The sequence below is a fragment of the Ovis aries genome, chromosome 14, assembly GCF_016772045.2.
Source record: "Ovis aries strain OAR_USU_Benz2616 breed Rambouillet chromosome 14, ARS-UI_Ramb_v3.0, whole genome shotgun sequence".
Taxonomy (NCBI): domain Eukaryota; kingdom Metazoa; phylum Chordata; class Mammalia; order Artiodactyla; family Bovidae; genus Ovis; species Ovis aries.
The window spans coordinates 12,742,871-12,764,221 of NC_056067.1; the positions used below are offsets into that span (position 1 = coordinate 12,742,871).

Genomic DNA, 21,351 nt, shown 5'->3' on the forward strand with positions numbered 1-21,351 from the left:
TTCATCTGTAGGACGGTGACTGCAGCCACAAAAGTAAAAGACGCTCTGTGGAAGAAAAGCTTTGACAAACCTAGATAGCAAATTAAAAAGCAGAGCCATTACTTTGCTGACAAAGGTCTGTATAGTCAGAGCTATGGTTTCTCCAGTAGTCATGTATGGATGTGAGACTTGGACTATAAAGAAGGCAGAGTGTCGAATAATTGATGCTTTCAAATTGTGGTGTCAGAGAAGACTCTTAAGAATCTCTTGGACAGCAAGGCAATCCAACTAGTCAATCCTAAAGGAAATCAATCCTGAATATTCATTGGAAGGACTGATGCTGAAGCTGAAGTTGCAATACTTCAGCCACGTGATGTGAAGAGCCAACTCACTAGAGAAGACCCTAATGCTGGGAAAGACTGAAGACAGGAGGAGAAGGAGGTGACAGAGGATGAGATGGTTGGATGGCATCACCGACTGGAGGGACATGAGTTTGAACAAACTCCAGGAGATAGTGACGGACAGGGAAACCTGGCGTGCTGCAGCCCCTGGTATCACAGAGTCGGACATGACTGAACAGTGACAGCAATACCTTGCAGTAGGCTAGATGGTGGACCCCAGAAGACTTGTCCAGCTGGAACCTTAGACCATGCCCTTATTTGGAAGAAGGGTTTCTGTAGATGTAATTAAAGATCTTGACATGGCATCATTCTGGCTTAGGGTGGCCCAAATCCAATGATGAGTGTCTTTATAAGAAGCAGACAAGGAGAGACATAGACACGGGAAGAGGCCACAGGAGGATGAAGGCAGAGACTAGTGCAGCCCCACGACAAGGACTGCCGGGGGCCACCAGCCCTGCAGGAACTGGGAGGGAGGCCTGGAACAGTTTCTCCCAGGGCTTCGGGGGTGTGGACTTCGGGCCTCTGGAGCTGAGGGAGAATGGGTTTCTCTTTTAAGCCCCCAGTTGGTGGTCCCTTGTTACTGCAGCCCCAGGATCTCCCACAGACCCCAAGGCTGCTCTCCGGGTGGGGTCTCAGTGTCAGACCCGTGACCTCAGGGCCTCCCCCGCCCCTCTCGTCTCAGCGCTGGGGCTGGATGTCCCTCTGTGCGGCATCTGGACCCCCATCTGCTCTGTGCTTTGTGAGTCAGCCTCGCTGGACCTGCCAGTGCGCTGGACAGCGGTTCCTTCATCACTTTGAGTTCTCCTTTCTCTTCCTTTGAAGGTTTTTTTAATAGAAAAAAAAAGAGGTGGAGGGGGAAGTGGGGAAATATGGCAGGAGGAAGAGAGGCCAGCTGTCACGGTTTGATCCAGAATGTTCCCTGGTTTTCTGGGCTACTCATCTTAGACGTTCTAACTGGGTCTGACCAGATGAAATACCCTTTTCAGAGCCTCAGGTGGGATTCAGGCAGTACAGACCCTTACCAATTTCCTGGCTTCAGTAGAAAATGCCATTAAGATAGCTGCAATAAGGGACTTGTTTTATTCCGGCTTGTTTTTTGTCTGTTTGCTTTTGCTTTTGGCTGCACTGAGTGGTAAATGTGCAGCGTCCTTAGTTGCGGCATGCGGGACCTAGTTCCCCAACCAGGAATTGAACCGAGGGCCCCCGTATTGGAAGTGTGGAGTCTTAACCACTGCAGCAGCAAGGAAGTCCCAGCTACTGTCCTGTTTTGACTTGAATCCTCTTTGAAGATCCTGCCGGTCCCCTGCCTTACTTGTGTGGATGGACTGAGGCAGTGGACAGGGCTCAGATGACAGGTTTATTCCTTCCCAGTCCTGGAGGCTGGACGTCTGACATCGAGGTCTGGGCAGGCTGGTTTTGGGGGCCTCTCTCCCTGGCGTGTAGACCCTCCCTCCTCCCTGCGTCCTCACGTGACCTTCCCTCTTTGTATGTGTGCTGGTCTCTCTTCTTAAACCGGTCATCAGGATTTAAGGGTTTAAACTGGATCAGAGCCACCCAAGTGACCTCATTTTAACTCGATGACCTCAGTAAAGACTCGAGGGTGCCCGGGTTAGAGCTTCAGCGTGTGTATTTGGGAGGACACGAGTCAGCATACACGTGTTCTCAGTGCCTACAACATACGAGTATTCTCTGTAACACACCTGGCTGTGGGGGCTGAGAGCCACCCAGCCATGCTGGGTGTCCTTTGCCTCGGCTCTCTCCCCTGTGAACTGGGTCATGTGGGGATTTGATGCCCCCCCCAACGGTGCTCGCCACAGCCTGGCTCCTGGCTGGCATCGTCGGAGTCCCCATCGGGCAGCAGGCTCTGGTCGGCGCCACTCCTAGTGAAAAAGCCTCCGTTCTCCATTTTCTGCCCCGTCTCTGCTCTCTTCTGTGATCCGAAGGTGTGGACAGGGAAAAATGACATGAGGGCAGTCCTGAATGGGAGCCAGTGGGGAGCTGACGGGGCCACACGAGGCCCTGGATGCGGCTTCTGTTCAGAGGGGTCAGGAGTCTGGTCCTCCCCTGACCTATCCCACGCACCCTGGGCTCTGCACCACCCCTCTGGACCTCAAGCAAGCCTCTCCACCCCTGGGGCCCCAAGTCGTCTTGTCTGTGAGATGAGGGTGGCCACAGCTTGTGGCGGCTTGAAGTGGAATCTGAGTTCCCTGACGGGGAATTGAACCCAGGCCCCGGAGGTGAGCGCACCGAATCCTGGCCACTAGGCCACCAGAGACTGGCAGCTAGAAGTGGGTCTCCAGATCTTCTCTTCTTTAAAGAAAATGTTCAGCAAAGAGAAGGAAAGTTTGTGAAACAGGTAGGATGTTTATTAGAAGTAAAATGTGCAGAAGGATATGTGGGCAGGCTCAGGGAGTCTTGCACTTTGGGGATGGTTTAAATGCTCACACGGTGGGCAGTTTCCAGGCGTTCTCTGGCCAGTCATCTTGCATTGTCTGGCTTCATGTCCATATTCGATCTGACCCAGGGCCCTCCCAGATACGTGCATCTTTTACCCAAGATGGATTCCAGCTCAAGGGTTTCGGGAGGTTGGCGGGGACATATTTTGGTTTGACACCCCTCCCTCCTCTGATCTCCACACATGTGTAGTCTGGGAGATCTCCTTGACCCTGAGAATGAGAAATATGTGGGTGAAATATCCTTAAGATGAGGAGCCCAGAAATATCCTTACTTTTATTCAAACAGGGCCCAGCTCCTCCCTTCTGCCTTACTGTTAGCTTGAAGTGTCAGAAGGAGACGAAGCCCAGCTGCTCAGGGGCCTGACTGCTACACCCTGTCTCCTGGTGACGCAGTGCGGGGGCCCCCTCTGTTGTGTCTGCCCACTCGGGGCTCGGGGCTCAGCCACTTGCCTTTAGCCTGGTCGTCCTGGAGGAGCGTCCATGCCTGGGACTGCGTTCTCACTGGCGTGCACACAGCCTTGCACGTTTCCATCTATAGGGATGCACTGCTCTTTGGCTGGAAGCCCTTAGCAAGGACCTAACAATGCGAAGGCAAAGGGTTACTGCACTGGCCCTGCCTGTGAAAGGAAGGCTTGTGCGCCTCTGTCTCCCCTTCTTTCTCCCCTGCCAGCCTCTCTTCAAGGGAACTAAGCCCTGGGTTCTGCCCTTAGAGATGCCCACACGCCTCAGGCCGCGTGCAGGTGGGGACAGATACAGGTCTGGCTCTGCCCTCCTGCAGGCAGGGGGCGGCCTTGCTCACAACAGTTAGAAAGAAGAGATCCTGTGGCCTGGGGGGGCCGGCAGGGCTGGGGCTGGAGGGACAGTGGAGCATTTCCCCTTCCTCCACCCCCTGTCCCCAGCCTGGCATCCTGCCCACCAGGGTGGGCTGAGTGGTACCCCTGAGAAGTCACCTCCATCTGCAGACACCCTGGAGACGCAGCGTAGCCCTCTCTGGGGAAGCAGATCAACCAGAGTGAGGGTCTGGAGACGTAGTCATCCTAGATAGGTGTGGTCTGAGTCCAAGGACAGCGCCCTCACAGAGGTTGGGGGAGGGGATGCCATACATGGAGAAGACAGCCCGTGAAGGCAGTCATGGAGGGACATGGATCAAGCTCAGTTAAACTGTTATAAAACCAGAGGGGGGAGGTGGTGGTGACGAGGTCAGATGCCGTCTGCAGAGAGACCTGCTGGGAGGACAGTGTAAGGCCAGAGTGCAGGGGCCGTGGGGATGAGAGATGAACGTGGAGCTCGGTCACGGCCTTGGGCAGCGAGGGCAGGGCCCCAGGTTGTCGGGCGGGCAGGGCCACGATCCTTCTTCCTTGGGCCCAAGAACACCTCTGGGCCCGTGAAGGAGCCCTTGGCACCGAGGGCCTCATGCTCAGCTCGGCCATCCTGGCTGGAATCACATGTGGGTGGGCTCCAGAGGCTCCTGGGGGCCCTCAAGAAGGCCATCAGGAGAAGGAGTGGGGTGGGTGGGGCTAACACCTGGCTTCCACTTGGCGCCTTCCCCCTGAATGTGCTCATGGCACGTCTCCACCTCTGAAAGGCGGTCCTTCACTGGCTGGAGAAGTGTGTGTACCTGTCCCAGCCCTGGGCCCCAGAGCGCGCCCAGATCCCTGTGCCTCGGTCTCCTGACTGGTCAGTGAGGAGTAGCCCACACACTGGCCTCAGCGTCGCCACGGGCATGGAAGCCAGCTAGCTGCCAGGGCCAACAGGGCCCACGACAGTGTGCAGAGGACCCCTGACCCCTGGGCGTCCCCACGTGTACACAGCAGGCGCTCAGCACGTGCTGAATTGAATCCGGGCATGAGAAAGTCAAGCCTGGACTTGGGGATGGGAGCTGGCGGCTGTGAGTGGGACCACACACCTCCTCCTGAGCAAACAGTGAGCTGGGGGGCCCAGGGCAGCCCTGGGGGGTGGGCACGCCTCAGTCTGGGGTGTGGGAACACAAACCGGTTCACTGCGGTGTCAGCCGGGGGCAGAGGGCTGACTGCAGACAAGTTCAGGTTCCCAGGCCCACCCAGACCTGCTGAGTCAGACACTTGGAGGGGCTTGGCCGTTTGGGGTTTTATCACACCCCCCCTCAAATAAGGTGACATTCCCAGTTCCCAGATGGACAGAGCTTGGGGGGGCACAGGCAGGTCACTGCACGCCCCACCCGTGTGTCCATCCGTCTGATGCACCTGTGGCCTTGTCTTGTGCAGCCCTGTGTCTGGGAGCTGCTGTCCCCCTGGTTGGCGGGAATGCCTGGCGCTCCTCTCTGGGAGCTGGGGTGCAGGGGGCAGAGGTGCAGGACACCAGGTGGAGCTGCCAGGGTGTGGGGACCCAGGACTCCCCAGCCGGCTCACGGCACCGGCCGGACCCCTGCTCAGTGTCCCCAGAGGGCAGGTCACCTCACTACCAGCCAAGAGCCCTGCATGTCTCACTTCCGGGGAACCTTCGCGATGCCTTGGGAGGTTTCTTCTCTATTAAATGCAGTTGCTTGATTTAATTTTATTTTAGGGTTGCCGCAGCACGTTCTTTTTATATATGTGTGAACGTATATGTGTAAATATACGTATGATGTTGGGGGATTAATGTCCGTGTGTTTTTACTAAGCAAAGCGGCAGGAACCAGACCGTGGCCCCTCTGGGATGTCTCCCATCCCTCCCTCTCAGTGTGTGTGTGTGTGTGTGTGTGTGTGTGTGTGTGCTCCCGAGCAGGTGGGAACAGCGGGACCTCCTCTCTGGGAGCCTCCGGTCGAGGGGGTGTTCACCAAATACACCATGAGGGGGACTGGATATGGGGGTCGGGGCTCAGCCACACCCACCATGCTGGCTTTGAGGCCAGGGCCAAGGTGGCCATCTGAGGACGGGGACCCAGCTCCTGCCATCCAGCCAGGCCTCCCAGGAGGGTGGGCAGGAGGTGCTTGTTCTTAGTTCCACGGGCTCAGAATAAACAGGGAAACAGCCCATCATGCTGGGCCTGATGAAAGCTGGGCCTCCATCAGCCTCTTGGATGAGTCCGTCCCCAGAACTGCTGTCGTGTCTGAGCCACGTCTCCCTTGGGACAGAGGGGACGGCACACGCGTGTTTACACAGGATGTGTGTGCAGAGATGCGCTAGGTGACACCTGTTGGCCTGACCTTTGGGGGGATTTGCACTGAACTCTTCAAAGTGGGCGCTGATACAGTAAAGTTCACATCATTCCTCTAATAACGAACCAGCAACCCCACTAGTTCACAGTGCACAAACCCTCCTCGATTCCACATCCCCCTGTGGCCCGCAGTCTGGCCTTGCCACTGCCTAGGGACCTGCCCTGCCCACCGGCCCCCTCGGTCCTGTGCCTGCCACCCCATCCCTGGGGAGGGATGGGGGGGTCTGGGCTCCAGCATCAGCATTTGTCAGTGAGTGTGGGGACCTGCCATTAGTCAGGGGATACTCCCTGGGGGGGTTGGGGAGGGATGTCGACTCGGAGTCACCAAACCTTCACGGACGCGCACTGTCCCCTCCAGGCCCACAGTGCTGGTCTCTGGGTCATTCCAGCCTTCCACATTTAGTGCTGGGCTCAGCCTGTGTGGCTCCCCATCCTGCCCTGAGGAAGCCTGGAAGCCAAGAAGCTTCCTACAGGCCCAGAGCCCAGGCTGGCCACCTCTCTCCTGAGCCAAGGCTTTGATTCTGTCCGGCAAACCCCCTGAATGGGATCAATGCTGTTTCAAGCCTACCTTGGGCACCGGGGAGCTCAGAGTCCTTCCACGGCCTGGGCCCTCCAGCACCCTCTCTGTGCTCACCCCGCGTCCTTCCTTCTTCCTGACCCTAAAATACCCCACTATCAGCTCATGCATCAGCCTGCTCAGCATGCTAGTAAAGTAATGCTCAAAATTCTCCAAGCCAGGCTTCAGCAATACGTGAACTGTGAACTTCCTGATGTTCAAGCTGGTTTTATAAAAGGCAGAGGAACCAGAGATCAAATTGCCAACATCCGCTGGATCATGGAAAAAGCAAGGAGTTCCAGAAAACATCTATTTCTGCTTTATTGACTATGCCAAAGCCTTTGACTGTGTAGATCACAATCAACTGTGGAAAATTCTGAGAGAGATCGAAATACCAGACCACCTGACCTGCCTCTTGAGAAATCTGTATGCAGGTCAGGAAGCAACAGTTAGAACTGGACATGGAACAACAAACTGGTTCCAAATAGGAAAAGGAGTACGTCAAGGCTGTATATTGTCACCCTGCTTATTTAACTTCTATGCAGAGTACATCATGAGAAACGCTGGACTGGAAGAAACACAAGCTGGAATCAAGATTGCTGGGAGAAATATCAATAACCTCAGATATGCAGATGACACCACCCTTATGGCAGAAAGTGAAGAGGAACTAAAAAGCCTCTTGATGAAAGTGAAAGAGGAGAGTGAAAAAGTTGGCTTAAAGCTCAACATTCAGAAAACGAAGATCATGGCATCCGGTCCCATCACTTCATGGGAAATAGATGGGGAAACAGTGGAAACAGTGTCAGACTTTATTTTTCTGGGCTCCAAAATCACTGCAGATGGTGACTGCAGCCATGAAATTAAAAGACACTTACTCCTTGAAAGAAAAGTTATGACCAACCTAGATAGCATATTCAAAAGCAGAGACATTACTTTGCCGACTAAGGTCCATCTAGTCAAGGCTATGGTTTTTCCTGTGGTCATGTATGGATGTGAGAGTTGGACTGTGAAGAAGGCTGAGTGCTGAAGAATTGATGCTTTTGAACTGTGGTGTTGGAGAAGACTCTTGAGAGTCCCTTGGACTGCAAGGAGATCCAACCAGTCCATCGTAAAGGAGATCAGCCCTGGGATTTCTTTGGAAGGAATGATGCTAAAGCTGAAACTCCAGTACTTTGGCCACCTCATGCGAAGATTTGACTCATTGGAAAAGACTGTGATGCTGGGAGGGATTGGGGGCAGGAGGAGAAGGGGACGACAGAGGATGAGATGGCTGGATGGCATCATTGACTCGATGGACGTGAATCTGAGTGAACTCCGGGAGATGGTGATGGACAGGGAGGCCTGGCGTGCTGCGATTCATGGGGTCGCAAAGAGTCGGACACGACTGAGAGACTGAACTGAACTGAAAGTCATAGATAGGGCTTCCCAGGGGGCACTAGTGGTAAAGAACCCCCCTGACAATGCAGGAGACATAAGAGATTCAGGTTCCATCCCTGGATCAAGAAGATGCCCTGGAGGAGGGCCTGGCAACCCACTCCAGGGTTCTTGCCTGGAGAATCCCCATGGAGAGAGGAGCCTGGTGGGCTACAGTCCATGGGGTCACAAAGGGTCAGCCACGACTGAAGCAACTTGGCACATGCGCAGAGGCACACAACGCCATAGATAAGAAGCGACTTATTAGAATAGGAGGCTTACAGGTGGGTGGGCAAGAAGCTGGGCTGCAGTTCTATAATCAAGGAAAAGTGGGGAGGAGAAAAAGACCACTTTCTTCTTCATTCTTGAGTAGACATCAGGCTAACATCATCAACCTCTCCTCCAGGTTGGGTAGGGGAGTCTTCTTGTCCCTGCATGATCAATCCAGGACTGTTGTGGGGCATTGGAAATGAGCGAAAAGGTGGTAACATATGCTAAAAATGGGAAATCATCCCAGGTTTCAGCATCATGTCACCTTTTCCTACCCTTGTTTGTAATGAACACGTCCTAGGAAGCAGTAACTGCCTAAACCCCCAGGGCAGGGTGCAGAGCTCATGCCACCACCGTTGTTCCGGGCAACCCTGCTGACCACCACGGGCTGGTGGGGAGGCTCTGGGAGAGGTGGGGGTGACTGATAGAGGGAGCGGGGTCTTCGGGGGTGGGTAGAAGATTCTAAGACTGACTGCAGTGGTTGTAGTACAACGGTGCCACCAGTTTTGGGGTGTGTCTCCTCCTCCTATTACATGGTTTTGGGGTTAAGTAAACCTGCTTTCTGGAGTCACGTGAACATACAGGGTCTCCCGCACTTTTTTCTTTGCTTCCAACCCCCAGTGGGATTAACAATTCAATTACCTACCTTGTCCCTGGCACTCTTAGGGCTTCGGGACACCTGCTCCGATGACAGGCGCACCTGGAGACACTCGAGCCCTGTCCCCACCCTCAGCCTCCTGGACCTCCTGTCCTGCAGCCTCCTCGCTTGAGGCACGTCCCCCGCTCGGCTCACGACCCGCACACATTTCCTTCTCAGGGTTCCATTGTCTGTGACAGGAGCACGCTCACCCTGGGGGCCAGGCCTGTCCCTACGTCACGTCTGAGGGCCTTCAGGAGGCTCAGGGTGGACGTCACCAGCTTGGGGGACATTCGTTAGCCAGGTGACGACCCCGGGTCCCCGGGAGTAGGGACAGCACAGGGTGGCGGGGCGCTCCCCTCAGACCCCAGGAGCAGCCCCGGGACTCGCCCCGCTGCTCCACCCAGGAGGGGGTCCCCGTCTCCACGCAGCGATGGGAGGGGCTGAACTGAGGCTCAGACCCCTGGTGCTGGGCTGGGGTGCAGGTGGGAGTGACTGCCCTGGGGAGGGGGCTGTTTGAGGGTGGTGCGAAGGTCCCAGCACTGGACAGGGGTGGTGGCTGCGTGGCCTGTGGACATGCTCGACGGCCCTGCCCCGCGACCTCCCAGGTGGCGCCCGTTGTGACGTGCGTCTCCCTCAGTCAACTCAAGCATGCGTGAAGCGTGCACAGCGGGCAACCCTGCTGACCACCGAGGGCTGGTGGGAGGCTCTGGGGAAGACGGGGCTGACTGATGGAGGGAGCAGGGTCTTTGGGGGTGAGTAGAAGATTCTAAGACTGACTGCAGTGGTGGTACTGCAGCTCCACAGATGGGCTAAAGCCACTGGATTGCACTCCTCATACGGGCGAGTTATCTCTGTGTGTATTATGTATGTACAGTCACTATTACGCATGCACACTGTTACATATATGTTAGATAAGCCACCGGATCGCACTCCTCGGACGGGCGAGTTATCTCTGTGTGTATTAGGTATGTACGGTCACTATTATACACACACACTGTTACATACAGATTATATACAACACACTATTACACAGATACACAGTATTTTATATATAATAGTGTGCGTGTATATAATAGTTGTGTATATAATATATATCCACGTATATATACACACATGTATACACTATTTTTTAATTTATTTTTTAATTGAAGGATAATTGCCTTACAGAATTTTATTGTTTTCTGTCAAACCTCAGCATCAGTCAGCCATAGGTATATGTATGTCCCCTCCCTCTTGAACCTCCCTCCCATCTTCCTCCCCATCCCACCCCTCTGGGTTGATACAGAGCCCCTGTTTTAGTTTCCTGAGCCATACCGCAAATTCCCATTGGCTATCTATTTTAGATAAGGTAGACACACTATTATATATACACACGCTATTATATAGATACAAACACTGTTATATGGATACACTCTTATATATACCGACATTATTATATAGATACAATTTTATAGACACACACTATTATATAGGCACAGTATTATAGACATGCACACTATTATAAACACACATACACACACAAACTATTATAGATACACACTATTCTATACAATTATACATGCACCCTATTTCATATATGCACACATTTTTATATATACACCATTGTGTGTGTGTGTGTGTGTGTGTATATGGGACTCACTGGTGGCTCAGATGGTAAAGAGTCTGCCTGCAGTGCAGGAGACCCAGGGTCACGGGAAGATCCCCTGGAGGAGGAAATGACAACCCACTCCAGCTTCTTGCCTGAAAAACCCCATGGCCGGAGGAGCCAGGTGCGCTACAGTCCATGGGGTCATAAAGAGTCGGACATGACTGAGCACCTTCACTTTCTTCACTTTCACTTAACTATGTATATGTGTACAGACACTATTATATATACAGACACACATAGACACACACTATTATATGGACAGGTATATATACACAAGCTATTATAGAGACACACTATTATATACAATTACATATGCACCCTATTTCATATATACACACATTTTTATATATACACCATTGTGTGTGTGTGTGTGTATACATGGGATTATAGATACACAATATTACATATACACACACACTGTTACAGATACATACAGATACACACATACATACACACGTGTACATATTACACAGTCACACACTATTATAGACATATTGTTGTTTAGTCACTAAGTCATGTCCAACTCTTTTGTGACCCCAAGGATTGTAGCCAGCCAGGCTCCGCTAAGCATGGGGTTTTCCAGGCAAGAATACCGGAGTAGGTTGCATTTCCTTCTCCAGGGGCGCTTACCACCAGAGAGACTGAACCCACGTCTCCTGCTTTGGCAGGCGGATCCTTTACCACTGAGCCACCAGGGAAGCCCTTTTATATACGTACCTATACTATTATATTTATACACACACTATTACAGACATACACACAATCATACATATTCACACACTATTACACTCTATTACAGACACACATGCTAGTTTTTATACACAATTATATATACACACACACACTGTTAAATAATACACTAACATATAATATGCACACACTAATGTGTATACACTGCTGCTAAGTCGCTTCAGTCGTGTCCGACTCAGTGTGACCCCATAGATGGCAGCCCACCAGGCTCCCCCGTCCCTGGGATTCTCCAGGCAAGAACACTGGAGTGGGTTGCCATTTCCGTCTCCAGTGCATGAAAGTGAAAAGTGAAAGGGAAGTTGCTCAGTCCTGTCTGACTCTTCATGACCCCATGGACTGCAGCCTACCAGGCTCCTCCGTCCATGGGATTTTCCAGGCAAGAGTACTGGAGTGGGGTGCCATCGCCTTCTGCAGTGATTATATAGACACACACTATATATAGACACATTACATACACGTGTGTGTGGATGTGTGCTCAGTTGTGTCCGACTCTTTGTGACCCCAGAGACTGTAGCCCACCAGCTCCTCTGTCCATGGGAGTCTCCAGACAAGAATACTGCAGTGGGTTGCATTTCCTCCTCCAGGGGATCTTCTCAACCCAGGGACTGAACCTCATCTCTTGCGTCTCCTACATTGGCAGGCAGATTCTTTACCACTGCAGTACTTATTATATACACACACACACATGCTATTGTATATGAATACACACTGATAAATATATTCACACACTGTTTTATGTATATACACACTATTATTTGGACTTCCCTGGTGACTCAGAGGTTAAAGCGTCTGCCTGGAATGCTGGAGACCCGGGTTCGATCCCTGGGTCGGGAAGATCCCCTGGAGAAGGAAATGGCAACCCACTCCAGTACTCTTGCCTGGAGAATCCCATGGACGGAGGAGCCTGGTAGGCTACAGTCCATGGTGTCGCAAAGAGTCGGACATGACTGAGCGACTTCACTTTATATATATATTACATATATACATTATTATATATATAATATATATATACACATTCTGTTATAGCTCAATAAAGTGTTACTAGAAAAGCCAGCCCCTGGCACATTCTGGAGAAGCCGCAGCATCAGCTAAGCCGAGCCTCGGCCCACGGGCAGGTTCCAAGGGAGGTGGTGTCCTGCCCCGACCACAACCCTCTCAGCTGTGGGAGCCGCCTTGCAGGAACCAGATCACACCGTTGGCCCAGGAAGGGCCGTGTCCAGTCCAGCGCATGTGGGGCTGTGGGGCCTCACAGGGTCAGATAAAAACCGTGGGCCCCTGCTAGGGGTAAGGAAGAAGCAGGTGGGGCACTTCGAACACGATTTCAGAATGCCCGGGTCTCCAGGTCGGGGTGTCCGTGTAGGAGTTGCTCACCGGGTCCCATGCAGCAGACAGACAGAGAAGGACGGGGAGGCGGGACCCCCGCAGCTGGAAACCCTGCCTCGGTTCTTTCTGCTCTGTCCCCAGGGCCCTGGCCCCGAGATGGGCCTGGGCGGCCGGGGCCTCACAGTGACCCTCACTGGGTCTGACGCGACCCTGCCAGTTCTGAAAGTGAACACGGGCCTCGGCCAGCCGTGCCCCCATCAGCGCGGACGGCACAGCCCCTGAGGGCCGCAGACACTCCCTGTGCCTTCGGGGGTGCAGGTGGGGGACGCCCCATGGGAGCCCGTGGGCTGCAGCCACGGCTTATCAACTGATGACCACCGATGAGCTCCGTGCTCGTAACTGGTGCTGCGTTACTGGCTTGCCAACCCCCGGACTTCCTGCCCCTCGTCTGTCATGATGACAAGCACGGGTTCCCCGAGGGATCGTCCGCGGGGCGCTGCTTCTCTGCTTCCATGCCGAGGGGCCCGGGCAGCCGCCACACTGAGAGGCGCTGTCTTTCCCCGTTGTTCAGAAACCGTGTGAAGGGAAGAATTTCCTTGGCACTGCGCTTCTACGCTTCTGCGGTTAGTTCCGCCTTAGCGGCCACTCCCAGGTGAAGCAGCAGGCTGGCGGGCGAGGGGCCTGGGGGCGGCGGCTCTGGGTCCTGCACTCCTGCTCGTGCGATGGCATACACACTCTCTGGGCACATCACACCCTGTTCTCTTCTTGTAAACTCGTCCTGGTTAGCACAGGGGCATTCTGAGAAAAAACAGAACCCTGTGGCTTGCAAAGAGTGAGGGGTCTCCTGGTGGACCCCATGGAGCGGGTCCCATGGGCACTGAGGGGTGTGTGGCCAGGCTGTTTAGAGCGCTCCGGGGAAGGGAGGAGGCCCCTGGGGGGTCAGACTGCAATCGTCTCGGGGGACTGGCGGTTAGGAAGCAGGCCCCTGGAGCCAGGACAGGAGGCAGGAACAAGTGGAACCCAGAGGCAGGTGAGACCCTCCATCTGAGTGACCCAGCCCTGCCCCCTGCGTGTCTCATGTGGACTCAGCTGGGGAGGGACAGGTCTGAGCGTTGGGCCGGAGGCTGTCCTGCTTTAAGTTTCTGGGCCGTACATCAAGCTCGTTTGGAGTCGTGGCTCCCGTGTCCACCCTGGGGTGTGAGGTCCCCACGCTGGGCCTGTGCCCTCACACAAGGGCGGTGCCATCACCAAATCCAAGTGACTGCGGAGAACCGTCACCCTGAGTGCTAAGGGGAGTCGGGCTTCGCCTTCTCTCAGCGCCTGGAGACCATGGCTCCCACCCACTTGGGGAGGTTTTCTCAGAACCCCCGGATGTGTCTCCTCCACATCCACAGGGTTGGAGGCACCAGCCTGTGGAGGCACTGTGGTGGCCGGGATAGGGTCTGGGGGAAGAAATGCTGGGCTGGGGGCCAGGGGCCAACACACCCATCCTGGCCTGTGTCCTGGGAACAGGAGCCGTGCAGCCCTTGGCTCAGCTGGGTTGAACAAGGGCCCTTCACACAGGGTGGGACGGAGGCTAAGCAGTCGCCTGGGGTAGGTCAGAGCTGGTGTGCAGGCAGGCCACACTCCTTGGGCCCTGGCACCCTCTCTGAGCCAGGCTGGTGGGCCCCACCCCTTCCTGCTCCAGGCCGGCCACCTGGAGCACGGCCCACTCTGCGCACTGGTGGCAGTGGCATCCTTTCAGTTCAGTCGCTCAGTCATGTCCGGCTCTTTGCGACCCCGTGGAGTGCAGCACACCAGGCTTCCCTGTCCATCAGGGAATAGCCACCCCCAGAACCCCCGTCTCTAGTCAGGGCCACACTGAGCACCGGCCCACCCCTGGAGGCTGAGACGAGTCAGCCAGGGGTCTAGTCTGTGGCCAGGACCCGGAGAGGAGGGACACTCCTCCGGCAGGACTGGGCCCGTCCCAGGCCAGGTTCCACTCTCGAGTGTGGCCTGCCCCGTGCCTGCAGCGGCTGAAGGGCACCGAGGCCCTGGTGGGACCGTGTGGGTGAGCGAGGTGTCAGGCACCCTGTCCTGACCCATCCCAGGCCCTCACTGCCCTCCCGTCTCCCCCACCCAGGACTTCTCACTCCCGGGCCAAGGCGGAGGCAGCCCTCACCGCGGCCCAGAAGGCCCAGGAGGAGGCGCGCATCGCCCGGATCACTGCCAAAGAGTTCTCCCCTTCCTTCCAGCACCGGGAAAACGGTGAGTCTGCTCAGCCAGGGTCCCTGGATGCCTCCCATGGGCTGTGCCCCAGAGCCCCCCGCCAGCCCATCGCATCCCTCCTGCCTGCTTCACCCCTAAGACTCCGGTGTGCTCTACGCCCCCCAGGGCTGTTCTAAAACTCTGTCCCTGCTCTGCCCAACCAGGTGGCTGCCCTCCACGCAGGAACTGTGGCCACTGCAGCCCCTGGCCTGCTCTTCAGTCACATTTAAACATCAGCAGCCACACATGACCGAGCTGGTGGCCGAGCTGGGCAGTGAAGCTCGGAGACACTCGGGGTGCCCACCTGTGCTCTCGGAGCGGGGAAGGGATGAAAGGAGTTAGAAGCCCCTTGAGTCAGCCAGACCCGAGACCCTCCTCCCTCCTCGAGAGCAGGGGGTGACTGGTCCGAGGGTCTGCCGAGGCTGAGGTCCTGGCAGCCCAGCCCCCACCCTCCTCACGCAGCTCAGGATCATGCCTCTGGATGCACGCTTCCCAGAGCGACTGGAAGGCTCTTGAGGTGCTGGGGTCGGATCCGTCCTGGGACCACCCTCTGGAGCTCTGCTCTCAGCCCTGCCTTCACAGTGGCCTGGAGAACCCCAGGACCCAGGATGGGGGCAGGGGCAGTGGGACTGTCACTTAAGCTCCACATCCTGCCTTGCGGAAGGGTCACCCAGCACAAGACATTCTGTCCTCAGGAGGAACACATCGGGCCTCGGGTCACCTCTGCAGCTGGGGGCCACCCCATCATCCTGATCCGGTCACCCTCAATAGTGGCCACAGATGGGGATGGGGGTCTCCTCGGGACTTTGAGAACACTGTCCTCCCACTTTCTCTGCCCCTCACCCGCTGGCAGGCAGTGAGTGCCACCTGGCCCAATCCTGGTCCCCCCTAGGCCTGAGCACAGAACCCCCAAGTAACCTGCCCACCCACATCTGTCTCCACCCCTGGGCAGGGCTCGAGTACCAGCGGCCGAAGCATCAGCTTTCGAGCGACGACATCGAGGTGACCTCCACGGGGACGCCCCCGCAGCAGGAGAGCCCCGAGCTGTACCGCAAGGGCACCACCCCCTCGGACCTGACCCCCGACGACAGCCCCCTGCAGAGCTTCCCCGCCAGCCCCACGGCCACCCCACCCCCAGCCCCCGCCGCAAGGAACAAGGTGGCCCACTTCTCCCGGCAGGTCTCGGTGGACGAGGAGCGGGGCGGGGACATCCAGATGCTGCTGGAGGGCAGGGGAGGGGACTACACCCGCAACAGCTGGGCCGAGGAGAAGGCCGGGGCCTCCCGCGGCATCCGCAGCGGTGTCCTCCGCAGCGGCCAGCCGGCGGATGACTTCCGCACCCGGGGCGTGGGCCACAAGCAGTCCGGCAACCCCAAGCCTCGGGAGCGGCGGACGGAGTCCCCCACCACTTTCTCCTGGACTTCCCACCACCGGGCCGGCAACCCCGGCCCCGGGGGCCCCAAGCTGCTGGAGCTGGATGAGGAGAAACTGAGCAACTACGAGATGGAGATGAAGCCCCTGCTGAGGATGGACTCGTACACACAAGACGTGCACCCTCCGAAAAGACGCTACAGCAAGGGGGGCGCCTGCCGGGGCCCCGGGGAGGACCACCGCCCGGAGGACCGGGCCTTCGGGGCCCAGAGACTGCGGTCCAAGTCCCAGAACAAGGAGCACGCCAGGCCAGCCCCCTGCGCGGAGCCCGCAGTGCAGAGGCTGGAGAGCCTGAGGCTGGGGGACCGCGCAGAGCCGCGGCTGCTGCGCTGGGACTTGACCTTCTCCCCGCCCCAGAGGTCCGCACCCGTGGCGCTGGAGTCTGACGATGAGAATGGGGACGAGCTCAAGGCCAGCACGGTGAGTGGGCACCAGCCGACCGGGGTGGGGTCAGGGATGGAGGGTGGGGGCGAGAGCCCGACCCCGCCCATCCAGCTCTCAGGACCCTCCCCTGCTGAAAGCCCACCCACGGGAATTCCGGAACTGCCTCTGACAGGTCCACGCGAGGGTTGCTCCCCTGGGGCATCTTTCCAGCAAAAGCGCCTGGGTGGTTCTGAAAGCTCCCCTAAAAGAACTGGGCAGCCTGGAACGCCTCCCCACCCCAACCTTTCCTCCAGCTTTCTCAGACCTTTCCCCCTGCTGTCCTTTAAGGAAAGTTCTGTGTCCTGGAGGGAAACCCAGAGGCCAGACAGAGCAGGCGAGACACAGGCATGTCCGCTCCCACATGGGTGAGATGGACACAGTGCCTCAGGCCCGTGGGGTCAGATACGCGGGCGGGGCTGTGACCCAGGATCCTCAGGCCCTGTGGGGGGTGGGGCACCTCCTGCTCAGCTGTGAGGTCCACGTTGTCTCCTGCATGCCCCCTGTGGAGGGCAGGCGGTTTGGAGGAGAGGACAGAGGCCTGGGCCAGACTGAGCGCTGGGGCTCTTGCACCCCAGAGGGACCTCCCCAGGTCCCTTGTTCCCCCCACCCCTGGCTCCCACCTGGAGGCAGACACTCCCTGCTTCCTCCACCGCATGGCGGCAGGCAGGACCCATGAAACTTCTCTGACCACGGCCCAGTGGCTGACAGACGCCCCATGCGACCAGCCCTCAGGGCCCCTCGCAGTGTGCTCAGCCCCCAGCAGCCAGTGTGAGCCTGTGTCCGGGTGGAGGGCTGTCCTGAGGCATGCCCGCCCTCTCTGAGCCCAGGCGGTCCTCGCGGACCGAGCGCCCAGGCCTCTTCCAGAAATGCGCGTGGTGTGTGCGCATGCACGCAGCTAGTTTAGAAAGCCGAGCAGTGCGCATGGTGGGAGATGCGGGAGCCTCTTAAAGCGCATCTTGGGTGCTTTAAAACAAAGCTACTCACGGGAGCACCACCACTGCCAAACCCTTCCATGGAAGGGCTTCCTGCAGAGACCTGGGGTGGCCGGGGCAGCCGTTTGTCCCTGTACAGCCCTGGGGCCTGCAGAGGGTTGAGGATGGAGGGTCCAGGGAGGGAAGGGCTGGGGTCCCTGTGCCCTGGTGGGCTTCGTGTCCCAGGATTGCACAGGGGGCTCCTGGCGGCTGCACACCGCAAGCCAGTGGAGAGGACTGGGAGAGCTCCGCCCTCCCTGGGTTGGGGCCACGCTTGGGTGGAGGGGCCGCTTCTGAAGCCTGCTTGTGCAGAGCTGGAGGCAGCGACGCCGTAGGCCAGGGGGCGACTGTGTTCAGAGACTCGGGGCAGGAGAGGTGCAGGCCTGAAGGGCTTCAGAGTCCAGACTTGGACGCTCATGGGAGCCTCTGACTGGTTCCTCAGCGATCCATGTCCGTTCCCCCACCCCAGTCCCCTGGGAACCCCTAGTTTGGCTCAGGAGTAGGGGAGTGGCCACAGGCTCACCTCACCTTTTCTCATTCTGTTCCAGGGCTCTGCGCCGATCCTGGTTGCCATGGTGATCTTGCTAAACATCGGAGTCGCCATTTTGTTTATTAACTTTTTCATCTGAGGAGATTGTCACGTTCGGAAAAAACAGTTGGGGTACAAACGGGAGATGTTTCAAAGCAAAACAACAAAAGGGAAGGCTCGTCGCTTGGACACCCAATGACAACTTCCGAGTCTTTTCACAGAACCACACGATTGGGTATTACTCACAGTTTGCCTTTTTTTCTGGGTAATGTTTTTTGGATTTTAGCCACAGTTCCTTGCTTGTATAACACTTTGCTGTGTGGCATGGCAGAAGGAGGCCAGCACGCCGACCCTCCAGCTTGACATGGAAAGAAAAGGGATCCCGGCAAGTCCGCGGCAAAAAAAAAAAAAAATCGTCGTCGTCATCACACTCCATCTGGGACGTGGAGGGGGCAGCCTGGGTGGAGGATCGGGTGGTCCAGCCTTGGGGGACGGGGGCGGGGGCCAGCGGCTGGGGACGGGCCGCACACAGGGAGTCCAGTAACCCTGCGTTCCTGTTCTGGACGAGCAGGTGACAGGCGTGGGCATCCCCCTGGGCCTTGTTCTGTCTCAGACCTCTGCTGCACACAAAGAGCGGGGGCAGGCATCTGCCCTCTCTACTGCCCGTGAAGCCATCACACCCCGGCCCCTGGCACTGCCCCACGGCCCTCCTCACGAGGCCACCTTCCCACACCGAGTCTTACAGCCAAGTTCTTATTTTTCTCACTGTCTCTCCCTCCCCCACCGACCCAGGCCCCCAGGGCTGCTGCGCAGTGGGTGTCCAGGGGACTGGCCCTGGGGGCAGGAGAGGGGTAGCACTGTGGTTGGGGACGGGGATGAGACCTCGCGGGGACAGCCTGCCACTGGGCCCAGGCCCCAGCACGTGGCATTCGTGCACTGCAGGCGCAAGATGCCTGTCCAGGCTCCTGCCGAGGTCCACAGCCCGGTCGGCCCCCACGCCACGTGGTCCTCTCTGGCTGTCTCTGAGGCCGCAGTCTCCACATTCTCGTCCTGTGCCTGCCTCCACTGCCCCGGCAGACACGCGTTTTCCTCCTAGATGCCTCACGCACACTTTGGGGCTGGTCGGGTCCCAGGACAGGAATGTGGTCGCAACCCAGGGGGGCTTGACAGCTCCTAAGCAGTCATGACATATCCACCTCCAGAATATGCAACCTACTTGTTTCAGCCCCTCGAGACCAGGTTCTGGTGTGTCTGCCGCCAGCGCTGTCCACCGTCCAAACTAAACACCAAGGTCCCAGACCGTCTGGGTGCCCGCCTGGCGGGCTGTGTGCGCGGATGCGTGTGTGGGGCCCGCGCTCAGCCTGGGAAGGCCCGGGGCTTGGCGCCCGTGGGCTCTGCTTGCTCTGCTTCTGTTCAGCTGTCTCTCTGCTACGTTTCGAGCAGATTTCTTTACTACACTGCACTGGATTGCTATATTTTTAACCAGAAATAAACTAAAGATTAGAGCATGTTCCAGTTAAATTCAGTTCTTTTTTTTTTTTTCCTGTTACAGACTCACCCCCTGATCCTTTTCCCAGCTGGGTTGAGTTTGGGGGTCTTCTTCGGGGGAGTGGGGGACACAGGAGAGGGAGGGAGGATCTGCAGAAGATACATTTTTGCTGCTGTTACTTTCTGAAGGGATGTTCCATGTTTTTGTACATCTTTGTTTTTTTTTTTTTTACTACCGCGTGGTTGCCGCAGCCCTGGAGAGAACCAAATAAACATGCCTGCTCCTCGCAGCTCCACGCGTCGTCCGTGCTGGGTGTGTGTCCTGTGATTCCGTCCGCAGCACTTGGTAAAGGTCCGATACCTCTGGTACATTCCGGGCACTGCAGGACACAGATGGTACCCGCACAGGCAGGGCACATATTCATTCACATGCAAACACCCTGAGCCACGTGCAAAACAGTGGCAGCACAAACGCCCATCATTCGAGGCAGGGGTCTCACCGGGGGCAGGCTGGCATCCCATCCTGCGTCCGGCTGCCGGCAGCACCCCTAAAAACGGAGCAGTGCCCACCTGGACGGCTGCCATCTCCCTGCACCTGGGGAATCCCAGGTGGGTTCCGCCAAGACCATCATACCCTGGGGCTGATGGGCTCCACAAGCTAGTTTTTAACCGGTTTCCAGACGGTGGTCAAAGACTGGACTGCCCCGCAGGCTGGCCGGCCGGCCTTCTGTTGGCACCCTGGGTTTCCCAACAAGCACATCCACGGGCTCCCTCCGGGCCAGGCTGGCTGGCCCGCCACTGCTGGGCATGTCCCTGGTGGACACGCAGGCCAGGGAAGAACGGGCGCAGTGGCGGCCCCGATGGTGAGGAGCGCTGGCAGGCTTTAATTAACCCCAGAGCAGCCTCGCGAGAGGCATCTTGTCCCCTGACAGCTGCTTCCGAGCTCGAGATGTGAAAACCAGGGCAGAGAAACCGAGAGACCTGGGCTGCTCGGCTGGGCTGTGGAGAGCGGGGCGGGGCTGCCCTCAGGCTGGAAGCCGCACCTGCACCCAAACAACCGACGGGGAAGATGGGGTCTGTGCAGAATAGCTCAGCGTGGCTGCAGGAACGCAACCGTGGGCCCGCTTCCCTGCTGGACGCCCTCCATGAGGGCTCTGTGGGAGCATAAGGGCACTCTCCACTTTCCTACCTTCATGAAGCCCACAACTCCCCGGAAAGTGTGCAGAGCGCACCGGCCTGCTCATCAAACGGCTCCCTTGTTTCTAGAGCCCCACTTTGGACAGTAAGTCATATGGCCACCCCACTTAAAAACCCAAGAGGACACTCCCAAGAGCCGAGGAGAGGTCCAGGTAACAAGCCCGGGACGTGACGGACTTGAGGCAGACGAATATTGGGGAGAGTGAAATGAGCTGTTTCTGTCTTTCGCCCTTTCTTAGTTTGGGTTTTCCTGACCCAGCAGCAGGACCCACCCTGCGGGTCCCCCCAGCCCCCTGGGCAGAGGCCATCTTTGGGTGATGCTCAGCTCACCCAAGGGCTCGCCTCCAGCTCTTCCTGCTTTTGTCTCGGAAACTTGACACAACAGTGCCTCCCACACATCACGACCCCTCTGCCCACGGCCACACGCGGTCAGCTCACGACACCCAGCTCTTACG

General features: G+C 57.0%; 1 protein-coding gene across 1 annotated transcript in view; it reads left to right on the plus strand.

Annotated features, from left to right (window-relative positions):
- The window catches only part of JPH3 (junctophilin 3), a 77,239-nt gene extending 57,250 nt beyond the window's left edge, over positions 1-19,989 (plus strand). Inside the window, exons 3-5 of the mRNA XM_042231529.1 lie at positions 14,733-14,857; positions 15,810-16,708; positions 18,231-19,989. Of these exons, the coding sequence (XP_042087463.1) occupies positions 14,733-14,857; positions 15,810-16,708; positions 18,231-18,311 (1,105 nt within the window). The 3' untranslated portion in view covers positions 18,312-19,989. The remainder of the gene's footprint in view (positions 1-14,732; positions 14,858-15,809; positions 16,709-18,230) is intronic.
- Positions 19,990-21,351: the final 1,362 nt, after the last annotated feature.